We start from the raw sequence: 18,786 nt of genomic DNA on the forward strand, positions 1-18,786 counted from the left end.
TGCCACCGCCTAAGCTATATGATCTCTGACTTCACCTGTTAAAACACATACATACCCCCAAAACCCAAACTGGCAATCTCATAGAACGATTATAAGAATAAAAAGAAATAAAGTATTTTTAAAAATCAGATTAATATAAGGCATTTAATTGATTCAAGTATATATTTGGTTCTAATTCCTTAAAATCAAGTCTTCTACTTCCAGTTAAAGATGGAGTAATAAAGGCATTCCTATCCCTCTCCCCTTTCTGAAAACAAGAAATAGAGAACTCTTTATTCGAAGAAACTAGGAAACATCCATAACTCTGAATATGAGAAGAATGAAAAGTTAGGAATTAATAATCAAATAAGTCAGGGTACTGGCTACCTTTATGATGGGAGAAAGAGAATTATGATTAGAAAGAGGCCTAAAGAGGGCTTTTGGGATTCTGGCAAACGTTCAATTTCTTTACCTGGATGGCAGTTACATGGATGTTTATTTGCACTTTATGTATTTTTATATATGTGTATTATATTTCACAATAACATTAAAAAAAATGGAACCAGACTAAGCTATGCACAAAAGACGCCTGACTGCGGATATCACACAGAATGGGTACAGCTGACAAACCTAACAAGCCCTTGGCCTAGTATGATACAGCCAGGAAGTGTGCATGGACTGTGGGAGGAGGAAGGGCATATTAAGGAAAAAGTGAACATCCACACCTGGCATTTTGGCAAGACGCAAGCGACATGGAGGAGAAACTGGGTTGCGTGTTGCCAAGCATCTGCTGATCTTGGTCAGCTGGAAGTAAAGGCTAAACCATTGATTCTCAAGCCTGGCTATACTTGAGAATCACCTAAGGAGCCTTAAAACCTGTGTATATAGTCAGCTCCTCTCCTCCTCACCCCAGAGATTCTCATTTAACTAGTATGGGTAACGTTCCCCAGGTGATTCAAATGTGCATGCAGTGTTTATCAATGTAAACAAGAAGAACCTGTGACAAAAGGGGCTCTTTTTTTTTTTCTCACTGGCTAAGTAGAGTCATACCACTGGAGAAAAGTGTTGTTGAGAAAGTCTTCCAAGACAACCGGGAAAATTTAAGCTGCCTACCTTTCCCCACCACTCCCCTGGTCCCTTTCCCACAACTTTATTGTTGGGCAAATAGCTTATCTAAGAAGAATGTCTCCAGTTCAAGGATGACCAATATCAAAAAGGAACCAATGTACGTCTTATGTAAAGATCTTTGCAAGGGAAAGAAAAGCAACATTATAACCAAAAATCTATATATAAAGAACACTGCATGAAAATTACACCATGGAGCAGGTGAAAATTATAATTCTCCATGAAATCAATAAGAATAAGCATTTCTGAAATGAGTTCAAAGAAGAGATAAAAGGATTCATGGAAGAAATAGGACAATAAAAGAGATGACTATGCCATTTCCTACCATTTCAGAAAACAAACAGAACACCCCTCTTAATCCTGGTTTCCCCTCCAACTACTGTTTAATTTGTTTTCCCCTTCTAAGCATAATTCCTGGAATTATCTATTCTTGCTGTTCACATTCCTCTCTTCCCATTTTCCTTTCAACTCTGAGCAAATATGCTTATCTTCCCCCTTCCACAAAAATTGTCAAGGGTACCAATGACATCATGTTCCTAACCTAATGTCAATTCTCGGCCCTTATCTTATTTAACCTATTATCAACCTTTGAAACAGAGGGTCATTCCCCGCTCTTCTAACACCTTCTTCACTTGACTTCCCAAACACCAGACCATCCTGATTTTCTTCCCAAATCAATGGCCACTCTTTTCAGTCCCTCTGCTGATTCCCCATCTCCACAATCTCTACATGCTGGGACTACATTAAGGTTCTGTTTTTGAAATCCTTCTCTATCCACACTCACTCCTCTAGTGATCTCATCCAGTTTCAAAGCTTTCAATAGCATCTATATATTGATAACCCCTAGAAATAGTTCTTTCTCATGAAATCCAGGCTTATATGTATACCTGCCCACTATCTAATAGCTCTCTCAACCTTAACATGACCAAAACCAACTCTTGCTTTTACTCCCTTCAAATTTCAAGCAGTTTCTCCCATACAAGCAAGTAGCAGTTCCTCTTCAAGTGTGCAGGCTACAAGGCTTAAATTCATCCCAATCTCTCTTCACATCCAATCCATCAGCAAATTCCGTCAGCTCCACTGTCAAATAAATCCAACATCTGATCTCTTTTCACCTCTCCCCCTGCAACCACTTGGATTCAAACCAACACTCTCTTGACTCCATCACTGCAACAGCCTCTTAACTCAAGCACCTGCTTCTGTCCAAACCCCAACAACCCCTACAGTATATACACAGTATACTATATTCAACACAGCAGCAGGCAATCTGAAGTTGTTCCTTCACTTAAAATAAAAGCCAAAGGCCTTACTTATAATGGCCTATAAATGCCTGTCATGTGGCCCCTTACCTCCCAGCTTTAATCTCCTACCGTTATTTGCTTACTCTGTTGCAGCCACACTGACCTTCTTGCACTTCTCGAAAATACTATGCATACTCCCATTTCAAGGTACTTGTACGTATATTCCTGCTACCTAGAATGCCTTCCTCCCAATATCAGCACAGCTTGTTCTCCTAATTTCTCCAGGTCTCTACTCAAATATCATTTTTGCAATAAGGCCTTTTCTGATCACCATTTTAAAATGCAATTCATGGGCTTCCCTGGTGGCACAGTGGTTGAGAATCTGCCTGCCAATGCAGGGGACATGGGTTCGAGCCCTGGTCTGGGAAGATCCCACATGCTGCGGAGCAACTGGGCCCGTGAGTCACAACTACTGAGCCTGCGCATCTGGAGCCTGTGCTCTGCAACAAGAGAGGTCGCGATAGTGAGAGGCCCACACACCGCGATGAAGAGTGGCCCCCGCTTGCCACAACTAGAGAAAGCCCTCACACAGAAATGAGACCCAACACAGCCAAAAATAAATAAATAAATAAATAAATAAATTTTAAAAATGCAATTCATGTTGCATCTCCTTATATGGACTTATTTCTCTCTCCCTTATTTTTCTCTGTGATCCATTACCATCTGACCTACTACATTTTACTTTGTTTACTGTTTAATTCTCTCATTAGAATAGGTTTCATGAGGTCGGGGATTTCTGTCTATTTTGTTCTCTGCTTTACTGTCATTGCCTAGAACAATGCCAAATAAACATTTGATGAAACAATGAAGTATGGGAAAGGGAAGAAGAGCTTGAGAAAAATCAAGCCAAAAGAGAAAAGAACAAAGTTGAAAGTAATTACAGAGAAAATGGCAGATATGGAAGAAAAAGGGAACCAACATAAAATATGTCTCTGGGAGAGAAAACCAGGCAAATGAAACAGAACAACAAAAACAGAAGCCAAATACATAGTAGAAGAAAACTTTCTGAAATAAGGGAAGGTGTGAATCTGTTAAGTGCTAAGGGCATACTAAGACTGAGAAGTTTATATAGAACAATCAACAAGATATACCTTGATAAAGCATCCTATGTTCATCCAGACAACACCTCCTCCTCCCAATCAAGTCTTTTAAGGGGGAAAATTTTTTAAAATTAGGCTCCCCTCAGACTTCTCTGGAGCAATATTCAATGTCAGGTCTGTGTACAAACCCATAAGGGAAAAAGTATTAAACAAAAAATTTTTATCTAGCCAACTGTCATTCAAACATAAGAGCAACAGAAAAATATTTTCCAAAATGCCAGGACTTAGGGAATATAGTTTCCAAGAACTCTTCTTGAAAATAATGCTCAAAGACAAACTCCAGTAGTTGAATAAAGAAGCTAGAATCCTATTTAAATGTAGAACTAAGGGGCTTGCCTGGTGGCGCAGTGGTTGGGAATCCACCTGCCGATGCAGGGGACGTGGGTTTGTGCCCCGGTCTGGGAGGATCCCACATGCCGCAGAGCGGCTGGGCCCGTGAGCCATGGCCACGGAGCCTGTGCATCTGGAGCCTGTGCACCGCAACCACAACAGTGAGAGGCCCGCGTATCTCTCTCTCTCTCTCTCTCTCTCTCTCTTTCTCTCACACACACACACACACACACAAAATAAATAAATGTAGAACTAAGGATGAACAACTAGAAAATGTGGTTATAGGATAGAATATAAATATTATAATCTGTTAACAATGTAGAAAAAGTATAATCTTTTTTTAAAAAAAAGGAGGTGGCAGGACATATAACAGGAGGTAGTTTAAGTAGATGATCTTGTATTGCTAAGTAACAAGAGGTATAATATTTAAATATTTTTAAAGGTATAAGAGGTAACTCCTAGAAGAACTAAGACTAATAACAAAACAGGTAGTGGAGGGGAAGGAGGAAAGAAGTAGAGGTATAGAAATTTTTATCATTTATAGTGGAAATCAACTGATAGTTATTTAAAAGTGATAACTCAAGAAACATACATATACACTACAAAGTTACAATTGAGCCCATTAGAACTAAAAACAATAAACTTAAAAATTATCAAAAGAATACAAACATACAAAAAATTCATAAACTTTATAGTGAAAAGTTTAAAAAAGATGCATTTAAAAGAGAAAGCGAGGGCTTCCCTGGTGGCGCAGTGGTTGAGAGTCCGCCTGCTGATGCAGGGGACACGGGTTCATGCCCCAGTCTGGGAAGATCCCACATGCTGCAGAGCAGCTAGGCCCGTGAGCCATGGCCACTGAGCCTGTGCATCTGGAGCCTGCGCTCCACAACGGGAGAGGCCACATTAGTGAGAGGCCTGCATACCGCAAAGAAAAAAAAGAGAAAGCGTGACATGAAATAAAATGACAGACAAAAGTATATATCATTTTTAGGGCAAGAAAGTGGGATAAATACACCTATTAAAGAAAAATACTGATAACAAATCAAATAGCAAAATTCAGCCATAGACCATATATAGGAAATGCATCTAAAACAAAGTGATTTAGAAAGGTGGAAAGAAAAGGAATGAAGAAACTCACAAGGCAAATGCAAACAATATTACACAAGGTTAATTTCAAAGTAAAATAACTGAATGGAGGAATAATAAATATATAACTACAATGAGGATGTAACTTGAATTTTATCTACCAAATAACACAGTACCAAAATTGGCAAAGAAACTAGAAGAACTAAAGAAAAAATAAACAGAAACGTAATAAAGTAAAGGAGTTTCAATTCACCTCTCAGTCCAAGACAGACGAAGCGAACAATTACTATCAGCCCTCTATGCACAGATGCAGAACCCACAGATACAGAGGACTGACTGTACTATGCCATTTTATATAAGATTTGGAATTCACAGGGCAGGGGGGTGGGTGTCCTGAAACCAATCCCCCACAGATACTGAGGGACGACTGTATATTGAGCTTTATGCCCTGAAAACAGAGAATATATCTTCTTTTCAAGTGCCCAGGAGACAGTCGTAATAACAACTGTATATTAGGCCACGAAGAAAACATTAAAAAATTCAAGAAGTAAACAGTATTAGAAATGAACAAAAATAGAAAATAAACCTGGTCACCTATGTAGTTAGTTTTTTTTTTTTTAAAAAAAACTCTCAAACAAATGTTAAGTAAAAAATAAAATCAAAAGTGAAATCACATAATATCAAGCTATAACAATAATAAAAATATTGCATAGCAGAATCTATGTACGATATGTAGAATATGGCTAAAGCAATGCTAAGAGGATAATTCATAGTCTTGAATTCTTGAAAGAATGAAAAACTAAGCTTTCAACTCAGGAAATTCACTAAAGAATAACAGCAGCAGCAGCAGCACGAACAACAAAAACCTAAGAAAAGCAGAAAGCAAGCCGAAATTCAAATACAGAAAAGTTATATAAACTAACCAGATCAAGGAAAAAAGAAAGCACAGATACACAAAATTAGAAAAAAGAATGGAAAAATATTTTCCTCAATTTTATCTCAAATCCTATGAAATGAATGATTATATAGATTATGAAACCATCCAAAGTGACCTGAGGAGTATATGAAAATCAGACTTAACCTACCAAATGAAGAAAGCTGTCCAAGAATTGGTCCTCAAAATATACAAATTAATGAAATAATGAATAACTGAATTAAATTAAAAAATCAAGGTCCACGGGCTTCCCTGGTGGCGCAGTGGTTGAGAGTCCGCCTGCCGATGCAGGGGACACGGGTTCGTGCCCCGGTCCGGGAAGATCCCACATGCCGTGGAGCAGCTGGGCCCGTGAGCCATGGCCGCTGAGCCTGTGCGTCCGGAGCCTGTGCTCCGCAATGGGAGAGGCCACAACAGTGAGAGGCCCGCGTACCACAAAAAAAAAAAAAAAAAATCAAGGTCCAATGATTTCACAGGTACCATATATCAGAACACCAAGAAGCCCGTAACTCCAATCTAATTTACATTGTTCGAGAGAACATAAAGAGAAAGCAAGTTTCCATTTTAAAAATGAGAATCGGGCTTCCCTGGTGGCGCAGTGGTTGGGAGTCCGCCTGCCAATGCAGGGGATACGGGTTCGTGCCCCGGTCCGGGAAGATCCCACATGCTGCGGAGCGGCTGGGCCCATGAGCCATGGCCGCTGGGCCTGTGCGTCCGGAGCCTGTGCTCCGCAACGGGAGAGGCCACAACAGTGAGAGGCCCACGTACCACAAAAAAAAAAAAAAAAAAAATGAGAATCACGTGATAAACACCCAAACCAGAAGAGAGTAGTATAGAAAGAAATTACAAACCAATATCACTTATTCAACTAGTTCCAAAATCTTAAAAAAAAATACTGACAAATAGAATCTAGCAACACATTCATGGAACATAGTCTACCATAACCAAGTGAGATCCATTTGTGAACCAAAATGATGATTCAAAATTAAGAAATCTAGCATAATGTGATCCAATAATTCAACTCACCATATTAATGGCTTAAAGGAGTAAAACTACAGACATTCCATAAAAAAAATTTTTTTAAGCTAAAAATCAACATCTATTCCTGGTAAAAACTCTTTACATAGGCACAGATGAATACACACACACACACACACACACAGTGCAATACTAGAAGCACTGACATTGAAATCAAGAATAAAGTACAAGTACTATACCACTATTACTTATCATGGTTCTGATACAATGACCATCCAATGAGAAAGAAAAAAAAATTAGAAAAGTTGCAAAATTATTATGATTTGGAGATGAAAATCTAAGACAATCAACTAGAAAATTTTTCAGAATTGTTTAGAGTTTAATAAGGTTGCCAACTGAAAACAATAAAAATCAATAGCTTTCCTATATACAAGTAAGCAATTAGAAAACATACTGTAGGAAAAAACCATTTTATTTATAATGGGAATAAAAGAAAATAGGAATAAATTTCGTAAGAAATGCATATATTCTACATAAGAAAACTTTAAAACACTAAAAGACATAGAAATTGACTTGAATAAATGGAACATACTGAGAAAAATTTAAAGGTGTCAATTCCTTCTGAACTGTGAATGTAGAGATAATGTTATTAAAAACAAGTCCAGGACTCTTTCCAGTAAAGTTCATACCAGAAAATAAGTGTTAAGAACATGCCAGGAAAATTTCAGAAAAAACATTAATGAGGGGATCTTGATTAAATTACTTGATATAAGTAATATAAATTACTTACATAATATTATAGTATTTAAAACTGTTTGATACAAGTGCAGCAATAAGCAGATCAATGGAACAAAATACAAGGTCAGAAACAGACTCAAGTATAGATCAGAACTTGGTATATAATAAAAATGGCATTTCAAATCAGTTGGATAGATTTTCTTTTTTTTTTAAACATCTTTATTTGAGTATAACTGTTTTACAATAGTGTGTTAGTTTCTCCTTTACAACAAAGTGAATCAGTTATACATATACATATGTTCCCATAACTCTTCCCTCTTGTGTCACCCTCCCTCCCACCCTCCCTATCCCACCCCTCTAGGTGGTCACAAAGCACAGAGGTGAACTCCCTGTGCTATGCTGCAGCTTCCCACTAGCTATCTAATTTACATTTGGTAGTGTGTATATGTCCCTGCCACTCTCTCACATCGTCACAGCTTAGATTTTCTTAATATAGAGTCCTTACAAGCCAATGAGAAAAAGACCAACAACCTGATAGAAAAATAGGCAAATCATAAGGAGTTGCCACTTTTACCACCATGATAACAATGATCAAGAAGTTTCATAAAACACTTTCACTATTGGTATTGATTAGGTATGAGTAAACAGGTACCCCTTGTTTCCTGAAGCCTTTTTAGAGGCAATTTGGCAACATCAAATTTCAAATGTCCTCTGACCCAGCAATTCTACTCTGATCAATTATCATACAGGTGCATTCACACATGTAAACAAAGATGTACCTACCCAGATATTCTTTCCAATGTTGTTTAAAATCATGAAAGGCTAGAAACAATCTAAAGGTCCATGTATAAGCAACTGGTCGTATAAAACTGCGATACATACATACATCTATGTACATATACACATAAAAATATTATGCAGGTAGAGCTATATATGACCTTCAAGATATACTATTAAGAAGACTTGGGCTTCCCTGGTGGCGCAGTGGTTGAGAATCCGCCTGCCAATGCAGGGGACACGGGTTCGAGCCCTGGTCCGGGAAGATCCCACATGCCACAGGGCGACTCGGCCCGTGAGCCACAACTACTGAGCCTGCGCGTCTGGAGCCTGTGTGCCGCAACAAAAGAGGCCGCGACAGTGAGAGGCCCGTGCACTGTGATGAAGGGTGGCCCCCACTTGCCGCAACTAGAGAAAGCCCTTGCACAGAAACGAAGACCCAACACAGCCAAAAATAAATGAATAAATAATAAATAAAATTTAAAAAATAAAAATTTTTTTTTAAAAAAGAAGAGACTTACTTTTCAAGTATTCTTCTTAGGCATTACTGAATTTTTATTTTTTTTTAACCGTATTTTTTTCTCTTTTAAATGAAGTAAAAACTGAAAGTGAATTAAAAATAAAAATGAAGTAAAATTTAAAGTTTGGTAACTGAGACAACACATTTTGTAGTGCTCTTGATGTCTCAATGTGAGATTTATTCCTGAATAACTGGATGGAATCAGCCAGAGCACATTCTTCAACCTATGATTTTCCTTCTTGAAAAAACTTAAATAATTTAATCAGATATATTCACAGGTTTACTTTACTTTTTAGTGCATCTTCTAGGCATCATCAAAATGTGAAAGAATATGGAAAAAATAAAGCATATAAAACAGAAAAAACTGCTATACATAATATGTTTAGAATCAAAACTCTCTTATGCTCTGTATGTGTGATTAAAATAAAGAAGTAACTGAAGACATTTCTAACATCAATTATTTTACTGTAGGTTGAAAAATGTGCCTTTAACTCTTTTTTTCTTGTTAACGGTAGCTTGTAAGAAAATATAGATAATTTTAAATACAGATGTAAACTTGAACAAAGAATCAAATTAATCAGATTATGGCAATTTTTAAGTATTTACAAAGTAAATACTACAACTAAATTACATGAACATAAGATTTTAATTATTCTACTTTCTGACTGCCTTAAAGAGGAAGAAGAGAGAAGTTACCTGAAGCTGATGGACAAAACCAGCATTAGGATTAATACAAAATCTTCTTTCTTGAACGTAAGCAAATGCATCTCTGAAAACAAAAAAAGAAAACTAAGGCGATAATATTATTTCATGAATTAATCTAAATTTTTCCAGAATTTATCTAAAATAGGAACTTACCTAACAATTTACCTAAAATAGAAAATCATAATCATACAGCTTGTACTACAGAGAGGTAGTGAATTGTAGTGGAAAAACCGAAAGCATGGTCAGACTAAGTATCATAATGTGCTTGCTTGCCAGCTGTGTGTCCTAGGGGACACTTCTCAGCTTCTTTAAGCTTTATTTTTCTTATCTGTAAATTAGGCATTATAATAATTCCTATCTTGGAGCACTACTGTAAAGATGGAAGATAATAAGTATAACACATAAGTATAACACATACAGCATCTGTCACAGAGTACATGCTCAGATATGAGAAGTATAGGGACTTCCGTGTGTTGTTGACATAAAAGTGCCTAGAATAGTATCTGGCACATGGCAGAAACCCAATAAATGGAAGTTATTTTCACTATTAATATTATTACTGACACAACACCAAATAATAAAGAGAATATATAAAACAAAATCTACCAGGCATTAATCATTTTCAGTTAAATAAAAGCATTTGTATTCAAATAATGTTTAAGAATTAATACTTTTAAGCAAACTTTTCCATTATAACTTTAAGATAAAAAATACCAAATAAACTAAAGCATTTGGGACTTCCCTAGTGGCACAGTGGTTAAGAATCTTCCTGCCAATGCAGGGGACACGGGTTCCATCCCTGGTCCGGGAAGATCCCACATGCTGTGGAGCAACTAAGTCCATGCGCCACAACTACTGAGCCTGCACTCTAGAGCCCGCAAGCCACAACTACTGAAGCCTGCGCGCCTAGAGTCCATACTCTGCAACAAGAGAAACCACCGCAATGAGAAGCCCACGCACTGCAACGAAGAGTAGCCCCCACTCGCTGCAACTAGAGAAAGCCCACATGCAACAAAGAAGACCCAACGCAGCCAAAAATTAATTAATTAATTAATTAAAGGTAACTTGGAAAAAAAAAAAAACTAAAGCATCTGAACGTCTACTGTATGTGAGGCATGTGGATCCAATGCTGAACATAGCTCAAATGGAGAAGGTTAATGGGGAACACAGCATTAGAATGGAGAGACTGATAGGGGCATGTCATGTGAAGTTTCATTGGCATGTTAAGAATTACTAAGGATCAGAAATCTTTGAAAGCTTTTTAGGGTAAGGTAACATATGATCAGATTTATCTTTTGAGAAAATCTTTCTCACTGTGGTGTGGAGAACAGAACAGACTAGAGAAGGAAAGAAAACATGAGACCACTAAGAAGGTGACTACTGGAAGAGTCCAAAGGAAACATGACTAGAGCTTGGATTAGGGAGATTAAATAATGATAAAGAGAAAGACCCAGATTCAAGGAATATTTTAGGATAAAAACCAGGATTTGGTAAAGGATCAGTTTGGGACATGAGGAGTGAAAGAGAAGGAGGTATCAATGATTACAACAGATTTCAAACTTGTACAAGACACACTAAGAAAGAAAATACTGTACATTGGCCAGCTTTTTTGGTTTGTTTTAGGGTGATAAGCTCATCAGCCTGTCTCTCTCTCTCTCTTTTGTCTATGCAATATGCTTGGAAAAGATGATTTTGGATACAACAAACAATGAGTTGTGAACAGACATTAAAACAATTCTTAGGTAATTTTTCATCCAACTACTGTTAAAGGAAAACATAATAAATTAATCTTTTAAACAAAGCAAGCAATTACATCTTTGTCTAAGAGTTTTAAAACTCAGATTAACCAATTCCCTAGTAGTAAGCAAGCAGTTTTCCATGGGTTATTCCAACTATAATTATCTTTGGTTTTTAAAATAACAAGAGTTAGCACTAGCTCCATAAAATAACAAACATTAGCCTAAGTGGATCTATACAAGGTAGACAAGCTACAAGGATTAAGAGACTTAACCATGGGATAAAAGGGCCTGCCTAATCAAACATGACTAGATGACAAAATCAGGAGATTATTAACTTACAGCTCCTAAACCATCTCCATTAAGCTTTATTTTAATGAGAATCTAAATTGTGGCTAGGTTTCAGAGTACTTTCTTACCTGTACTTCATTCCAAATGTTTCCATAATGTATGCAATAACAAAGGCAGCACTGAAGAGGGGGAAAAAATTTTTAGAAAAAAACAGAAAACACAACTCATTAATTAAATGCAAGAGAAAGAAAGATTATCTGTTAACTTCATACCTCCTGGAGATTCCTGCATTCCCATGGACAAGAACTTTTCCTGAAAAACAAGAAATAGTTATTCTGATAGAAAGATACCTGATTCAGCAGCTAAAATATATTGAAACTAGGTATCATACTACAATAAAATAAATCTTTTCTTAAACATTTTATGTATTTTATATATACAACTTGGATACTTATTAATTTTCAAATCCTTGAATTTATTTATATTACCTGTGTGGAGATTACAGTAGACTTTTAGATTAAAGAGATTTAAAGCTGACCCAGAACATGAAAAATAGTTCTATAGAGATATTTAAGAAAGCCTATCCAAATGAAACAAGAAGTTGGGAAAATACAAATTTGGGAAGTCTATTATACATAAATGCAGACTATGAAAGTGGTAATTAAGACAAATACTAACTAAAAAATTAACTATCATAAATAATTTCCTAAAAACAAACATAAGCTAAGTAAAGGAATATTATTTACCTCCACTTTGTAAGCTCCCATCAATAAATTCTTTAGTCTGAAGGCAAAAGACAATGTGTTATAATAAAACATGTGGAGTAACATAAGCATAAAATACATACATACATACAGTGAAACAAAATATACTGAAAATAATTTCCTGATTATTTATATGAATAAAAATTACCTTACGTCAAAAATCTCCAAAATGCTACAAATACAACTATTATAAGTTTAAATATTAGTTTGAATTTAAGAAATTCTAAGTGTGATTTCTCAAATATTTGGAGATCATAAAAACGTTTTAAAAATAATAAATTAAAAAATATATATAATCCCACAATTTTCAGACATAACAAAATAAAAGTAGTATATGAGAAAATCATGTTTCATTAAGTTTTAGAACCACAATTAAGAGGTCAAATCACAAATAAATTTTAAATGATTTTAAAATATTGATACCTACCATGGGGAAAAAACGTATTATATTTTCAACTGGATTATCTGCAATATCCAAGACTAAATATCTGAAAATAGAATATTTTGTGATAAGCACATTTTCAGATAAAACTCTATTCATATATAAAAATGAAAATTTCTTGGCAACCATGAAAATAATGCAAAACAACTTTCAAAATATCATATTCCCAAGAACCGAGCCATAGATTTTATACCGCTTGAAAGCATAGATAGCATTTAAAGCCTTAAATAGCACGTTAACATTTCTCTGATACCTTAGTATAAAAAAAGAAATCTATCTGCTTAAAATAGAAAAATCACAAGTAGGAAGAAACCTTCCTCTAGATCAGAGTGGACTTGGAAAATAAAGACAAAAGTTGCCTGTTTTCCTTATTGTTATTCTTCTATTTCTACCAGCTTCCCTAGGACTAAAAGATTTTTCTCTGGATGGCCCTGCCACCTTTCCTCACAACCCTAGAGAGGACAATTCAGAGGAAGCCCAAAGTCTGAGAGAAGAAACTAACCAAATAGAAGGCAGCAGTCTGACAGAGCCCTGAGTCAAACATTCATTGTTTGAACTAACCTTCAGTAGAGCAACAAGCAACAAAGACCACCTGTCCTGGAACTTTACACCTTCAAAAGCATTTAAAATAAGTCATTTTAATATACTAGCCTTATTTTGTGAAAAACTTCTATTTCTGGAAATTCCATGGCAGTTCAGTGGTTAGGACTTGGTTCTTTCACTGCTGGGGCCCTGGGTTTGAACCCTGGTCAGGAAACTAAGATCCCACAAGCTGCGTGGTACGGCCAAAAATAAAAAATAAAAACTTCCATTTCTAACCTATCCAACACCACCTGTTTATTGACACAACTTAGTTAAGTAATTAAGTTATAAAATTTAAAGTCAATATTGCTTTAATGATCATTTTGGTGTCAGCAACTTCAATAAATTCAGGGCTTATCACACAGAAGCTGTATCCAGGACATTTTGGCACTATAAACAAAAATTCTATACAAATTAGAAAGCTATATAGTATGGCATTTTAAAATATAACATTTTCATTTTCTTTAATATACACAAGTCTATATGTGTGTATACATAATACACATATACAGTAGAAAAAGTTTAGAAGGAAATATACCAAAATGTTAAAGTTATGTTCCTCTGGGTTGTGGATTTATGGATGACTTTTAAAATATTTTTCTTGGTGTCATTCTGTATTTTCCAACATATCTATAAAGAACAAGTATTTCTTTTGCAATTAGAAAAAATTCGATCTATTTTATTTTAGATTACAGATATTCCCTTTTTAAAACTAGTTTTTATTAACTGAAAAATGTGTACACACGGTAAAAAATTCTAACAGTATAAAGACATCTGCAATGAAACCTAGGTCTCTCTACCATCCGAGACCCTAAATTTCCCTTCTCAGAAGTAACTACTATCAAGTTTCTAGTCTGTCAGTCCAGAAATTTTCTATGCAAATACAAGAATATATGCCTAATGTACTGCATTTATTTTTAAACACATGGCTCTGCACCTTGCTGTTTTCATTTAATAAATCTTGAAGATTAGTCCGTATCAGCACACAAAGAAATATTTCATTCTTTTTCATGGTTACAGTATTCTATCATGTATTCACACAATATATTTTATAGTCTCTTATACTGATGGACATCAGGTTGCTTTCATTCTTACAAACAATAAAGCAGAACATTAAAACAGTTTTAACATATATGCTTTTATACAAAAATTTCTAGAATGATATCAAAAAAAGAGTTAATAGTAGCTGCCTCATTGCTAGAGATAGATTAGGTAGCTGGGTTTAGGGGAGGAAAGAGACATTTTCCTTATATACCTTTTTGACCCTTTGGCCTTTGTATCATGTGTAATATATGCTTTATTTTTTTAAATGAAGCTAAAACAAAGAACATTAAAAACCATCAGATGCTCAACCTCATCATTTTAAGATAAATGAGAAAGGCAAATTAAAACTACACAAGATGCCATTTTTACTCCAGGAAATTGGGAAAAATTAAAAATGTTTTATAATTTTGTCTTAGAGAGATACCAAGGAAAGAGTCCCTCTCATTTACTTCACAGTGGGAATGTAAACTGATACAACTCACTGGAGGGCAATTTGTAACATCTATTAAAATTTAAATGCTCACGTTCTTTAATCCAGCAATTCCACCTCTACAAATTTATCCTATTGATGTATTCACATATGAATTAAATGATATATACAGGGATGCTCACTACATTAGCAAAAGTCTGGAAAGAATCTAAATGTCCAGCAAGAGGAGATGGGTTGAATAAATTTTAGTACAGTAAAACAATGGATTACTGTGCAACTTAAAAAGAATAATGCGGGAGTTCCCTGGTAGCCTTGTGGTTAGGCTTCTGGGCTTTCACTGGTCGGGGAACTGAGATCCCGCAAGCTGTGAAGTATGGGGGGGAAAAAAAAGAAGAATGCAGCTAAGAAATAATATGAAGCAATCTCCAAAATACATAATTTTTTAAAAAGGCTAACTTGATCTGTAAGAATATGTTTATATATGTAACATACCTCTGGAAACATACTCAAAAACAACGGATACCTGCAGGGAGGAGAACTGAGCATCTAGGGGACAGGAATAGGGAAACCTACTTTTCAGTATACATGTTTTTGAACATTTAGAATTCCACATTCTGTGCATGAATTACTTTTAAAAAATATTTTAAAGGAAGTTTATTCTTTAAATGATGTACTGTATGACCCATCTTTATAAAACATATATATATATATATATATATATATATATATATATATATATACACACACACAGGAGAAAAATCCAATACAATAAAATCAACTTGAAATAAAAACATTACATGTTTGCTACCCTTAACATTTTTATAAATTATAGCAACAATTCTTACCTAAATAATTGTTGAAAGTTGGGTTTAATAAAGTTTGCTTCAATATTTTGTCTTATACATATTATATGAGTTATTCCATGTTTCTGTAGTATAGGTAGCTATAAAAAAAAGGGAGAGAAATAGTTTAAAATACAAAACATCACCTTATTGTAAAACAGATATTTGAAAATACACAGGACTCAACTTTAGAACTAATGTAGCCACATCTGAGCTTTAAGTACAGGGGATCAAAGCTAATTTCATAATAACATACCTGAAGTGATCAGCAAAATATTTCAATGATTCAAGGTTAATACACTACATGTCCTCAAAAGGCTAACAGGATTATTTTATATCTATAATTTTAGAGCTTGATATGACCTTAAAGATAATTTATTTGGGAAACAATACTACACCTTCATTATATACCTTATTGTACACTTTGACCTTTGTATCATGTGTAATATACTTTATTACTTATTTATAATTTACATTTAAATACTCTTTATTATTTATTTATAATACCATATAGTGGTTAAAGGCATGGGCTTTTGAGTCATGAGAGCCCAAGCTCTAGATCTCAGCCCTGCTAATGACCTGAGCACTGTGGCTCAATTTTCTCACATGAAAATAAGGAAAATCCTACCTATTCACTTGAGGGGTTGTGAGAATTATATAAGAAAATATGTTTGGCATACTGCCTGGGACACACAGCAAGAGTTTTCAGTAAATGGCAGTTACATATATTGACTACAATTTTATTTTTTAGAGAAGACTACTATGACATAAACAGTTGTTCAACATCACTGATCTCTAGACTACTCCCTGCCTCTCCCAGTATACTTTTTCTACTATAAGCCAGAATTAAGTTATACAATTCACAAAAACTAATTAACCTTTTATGGTTTTAAAAATTCTCCTAAAGTTAAAACTGGCAACTCCAAAGGATATTATATTCTGTGGTGCTTTTGGGCTCTACATTTAAAACAATTTAACATGACAACTCTAAGAACTATCAAATAAAGTTTTATTTGCAAGTGACTATAGGTTTCAGTGAAATTTACAGGTGACATGTTATTTTAATAGTTAGAATATAAATTCCATGAGAATAAGGACTTTGTTCACTGATTCATTCTAAGTATGCATAAAACAGTGCCTGGAACATAGAACTTGTTCAATAATTATATGTTCAAGAAATGAATGAACAAATCATGAAGAATCAGAATTAATAACCTTGAGTTTTCTATTTTCAGTTTATAATCCTATATATTTAATTCCCTTTCTGTAATAAACAGTCCAGAACAGCAATACTAATAATTCATGAAAGAAGTCAAAGAATAATTTATATTTGTTATAGACTGAATGTTTGTGTCTCCCTAAAATTCCTATGTTGAAGCCCTAACTTCCGAAGTAACAGTATTAGTTGGTGGGGCCTTTGGGAGGTAATTAGATATAGATGAGGCCATGTGGGTGGAGCACCCATGATGGAATTAGTGCCCTTATAAGAAAAGGAAGAGACATCAGAGTTTCGTCTCTGCCATGTGAAGATACAGCAAGAAGGCAGCAAACCATGAAGGGGGCCCTCACCAAAACCTAACCATGCTGGCACTCTTATCTCAAACTTCCCGGCCTCCAGAACTGTGAGAAATAAATGTCGGTTGTTGAAGCCATCCAGTCTATGGTATTTATTACAGCAGCCTAAGCTAAGAAAATGTGGTTTTTAAATGTTAATTTTTGCAGGTAGGTTTCCTATGTCTGGCATAGATTAGAGTTAAATTATCTTTGTATTTCCTGAGTACATCCTGAGACAGGGGAAAGGAGGTAAGCATTTGTTAAGATTAACAATGAATCAATGGGGACTTCCCTGGTGGTCCAATGGTTAAGACTTCACCTTCCAATGCAGGGGGTGCAGGTTCAATCCCCGGTCGGGGAGCTAAGATCCCACATGCCTTGTGGCCAGAAAGCCAAAAAACATTAAAAAAAGAAGCAATACTGTAACAAATTCAATAAAAACTCAAAAAAAAAAAAGGTCCACATCAAAAAACAAATCTTAAAAAAATAATAAATCAATGTTCCATATTCACATTTATGGAAACTCCAAAGTAAATTCAATATTCATTCCTTTGTTATGATTGATCTATGATATGTGACATTTTCATATCTACTCTATTAATGTGGGAAACTACAAGAAGACATATATAAAATTAGGGATAAAAACATGTTTTAACAAGCCTGGAAGGCACAGTAGATTACCAAGTGAATAACAAACCTTAAGATAGAACCCAAAAGTAATATCACACAAAATAGTTTTTACTTTTCAACAGACTTTCATTTATACAAAGCAAATTATGACCTTATCTCATACCTACAAACAACAGAAAAATTTTAGAAAAAGAAATGGTTCACTACTTACAAAGAGCCTAAATATGTCCCTTTTATTAAAACTGTATTTGAATGTAATAAAAGATAGGTTAAACTAAGTGAGTTTGTTAGAATAGGAGTTTATTCCCTAAGGTTTCTTTATCTCCGTTATTCTTTTGTTATTTTTTGGATGATGAAATGAAAAGAAATATGGGCTGTACTATAATGACTCATGGTGGGAAATAATCAAATTTTGCCATAGAATCTTTTCTTCAGTCCAATGAGACTATGGTGAAATTAGAGGGAAGAGATTCTGAGACGATAGATCTGTAAACAAACACTTATAAATTAATGTGAGAAAGAGTATATAACAGGTATATTTATAAAGTGCGATGAGAATACAAAAAGCAAATAGTCTAAAATCATCCCGAAGGCCAGTATTTGTGAATATTACATTATTTGGGCATAACTTTGGTTTTACAAAGTAAGTCACAGTTAATTCTATAGTTATCTACCATATTCTTTCCTTAGTATTTCTTTACATAGATATTTTTTTATCAACGTCCCACCTTTCCAACTTAGCTGTAGGCTATCAAAATGACTAGGGTTACTCTTAGATAGTCCTCAACAGTCAAAAAGCCTTCCAGTACCAAAAGGAATGCCATAAACTTTAAAAAACTCCCAATCACCTAAAATTCGTAAATACATCAAATTATTTCATAAAAGCTTTAAATTCTAC

The 18,786-nt window shown here is 34.9% G+C and overlaps 1 protein-coding gene across 4 annotated transcripts in view; it reads right to left on the minus strand.

Annotated features, from left to right (window-relative positions):
* The window catches only part of STYX (serine/threonine/tyrosine interacting protein), a 39,213-nt gene that overhangs the window by 6,641 nt on the left and 13,786 nt on the right, over positions 1-18,786 (minus strand). For 2 of the 4 annotated variants that reach the window (XM_059057185.2, XM_067028465.1), the window contains exons 4-9: positions 15,708-15,805; positions 12,792-12,852; positions 12,347-12,383; positions 11,873-11,912; positions 11,729-11,779; positions 9,565-9,637 (exon numbers count right to left, since the gene is read on the minus strand). In XM_059057185.2, coding sequence (XP_058913168.1) covers positions 9,565-9,637; positions 11,729-11,779; positions 11,873-11,912; positions 12,347-12,383; positions 12,792-12,852; positions 15,708-15,805 — 360 coding nt within the window. The remainder of the gene's footprint in view (positions 1-9,564; positions 9,638-11,728; positions 11,780-11,872; positions 11,913-12,346; positions 12,384-12,791; positions 12,853-15,707; positions 15,806-18,786) is intronic. The other 2 variants (XM_059057186.2, XM_067028466.1) reach the window with 1 other exon arrangement.

This window comes from Kogia breviceps, chromosome 3 (assembly GCF_026419965.1).
Source record: "Kogia breviceps isolate mKogBre1 chromosome 3, mKogBre1 haplotype 1, whole genome shotgun sequence".
Classification (NCBI taxonomy): Eukaryota; Metazoa; Chordata; class Mammalia; order Artiodactyla; family Physeteridae; genus Kogia; species Kogia breviceps.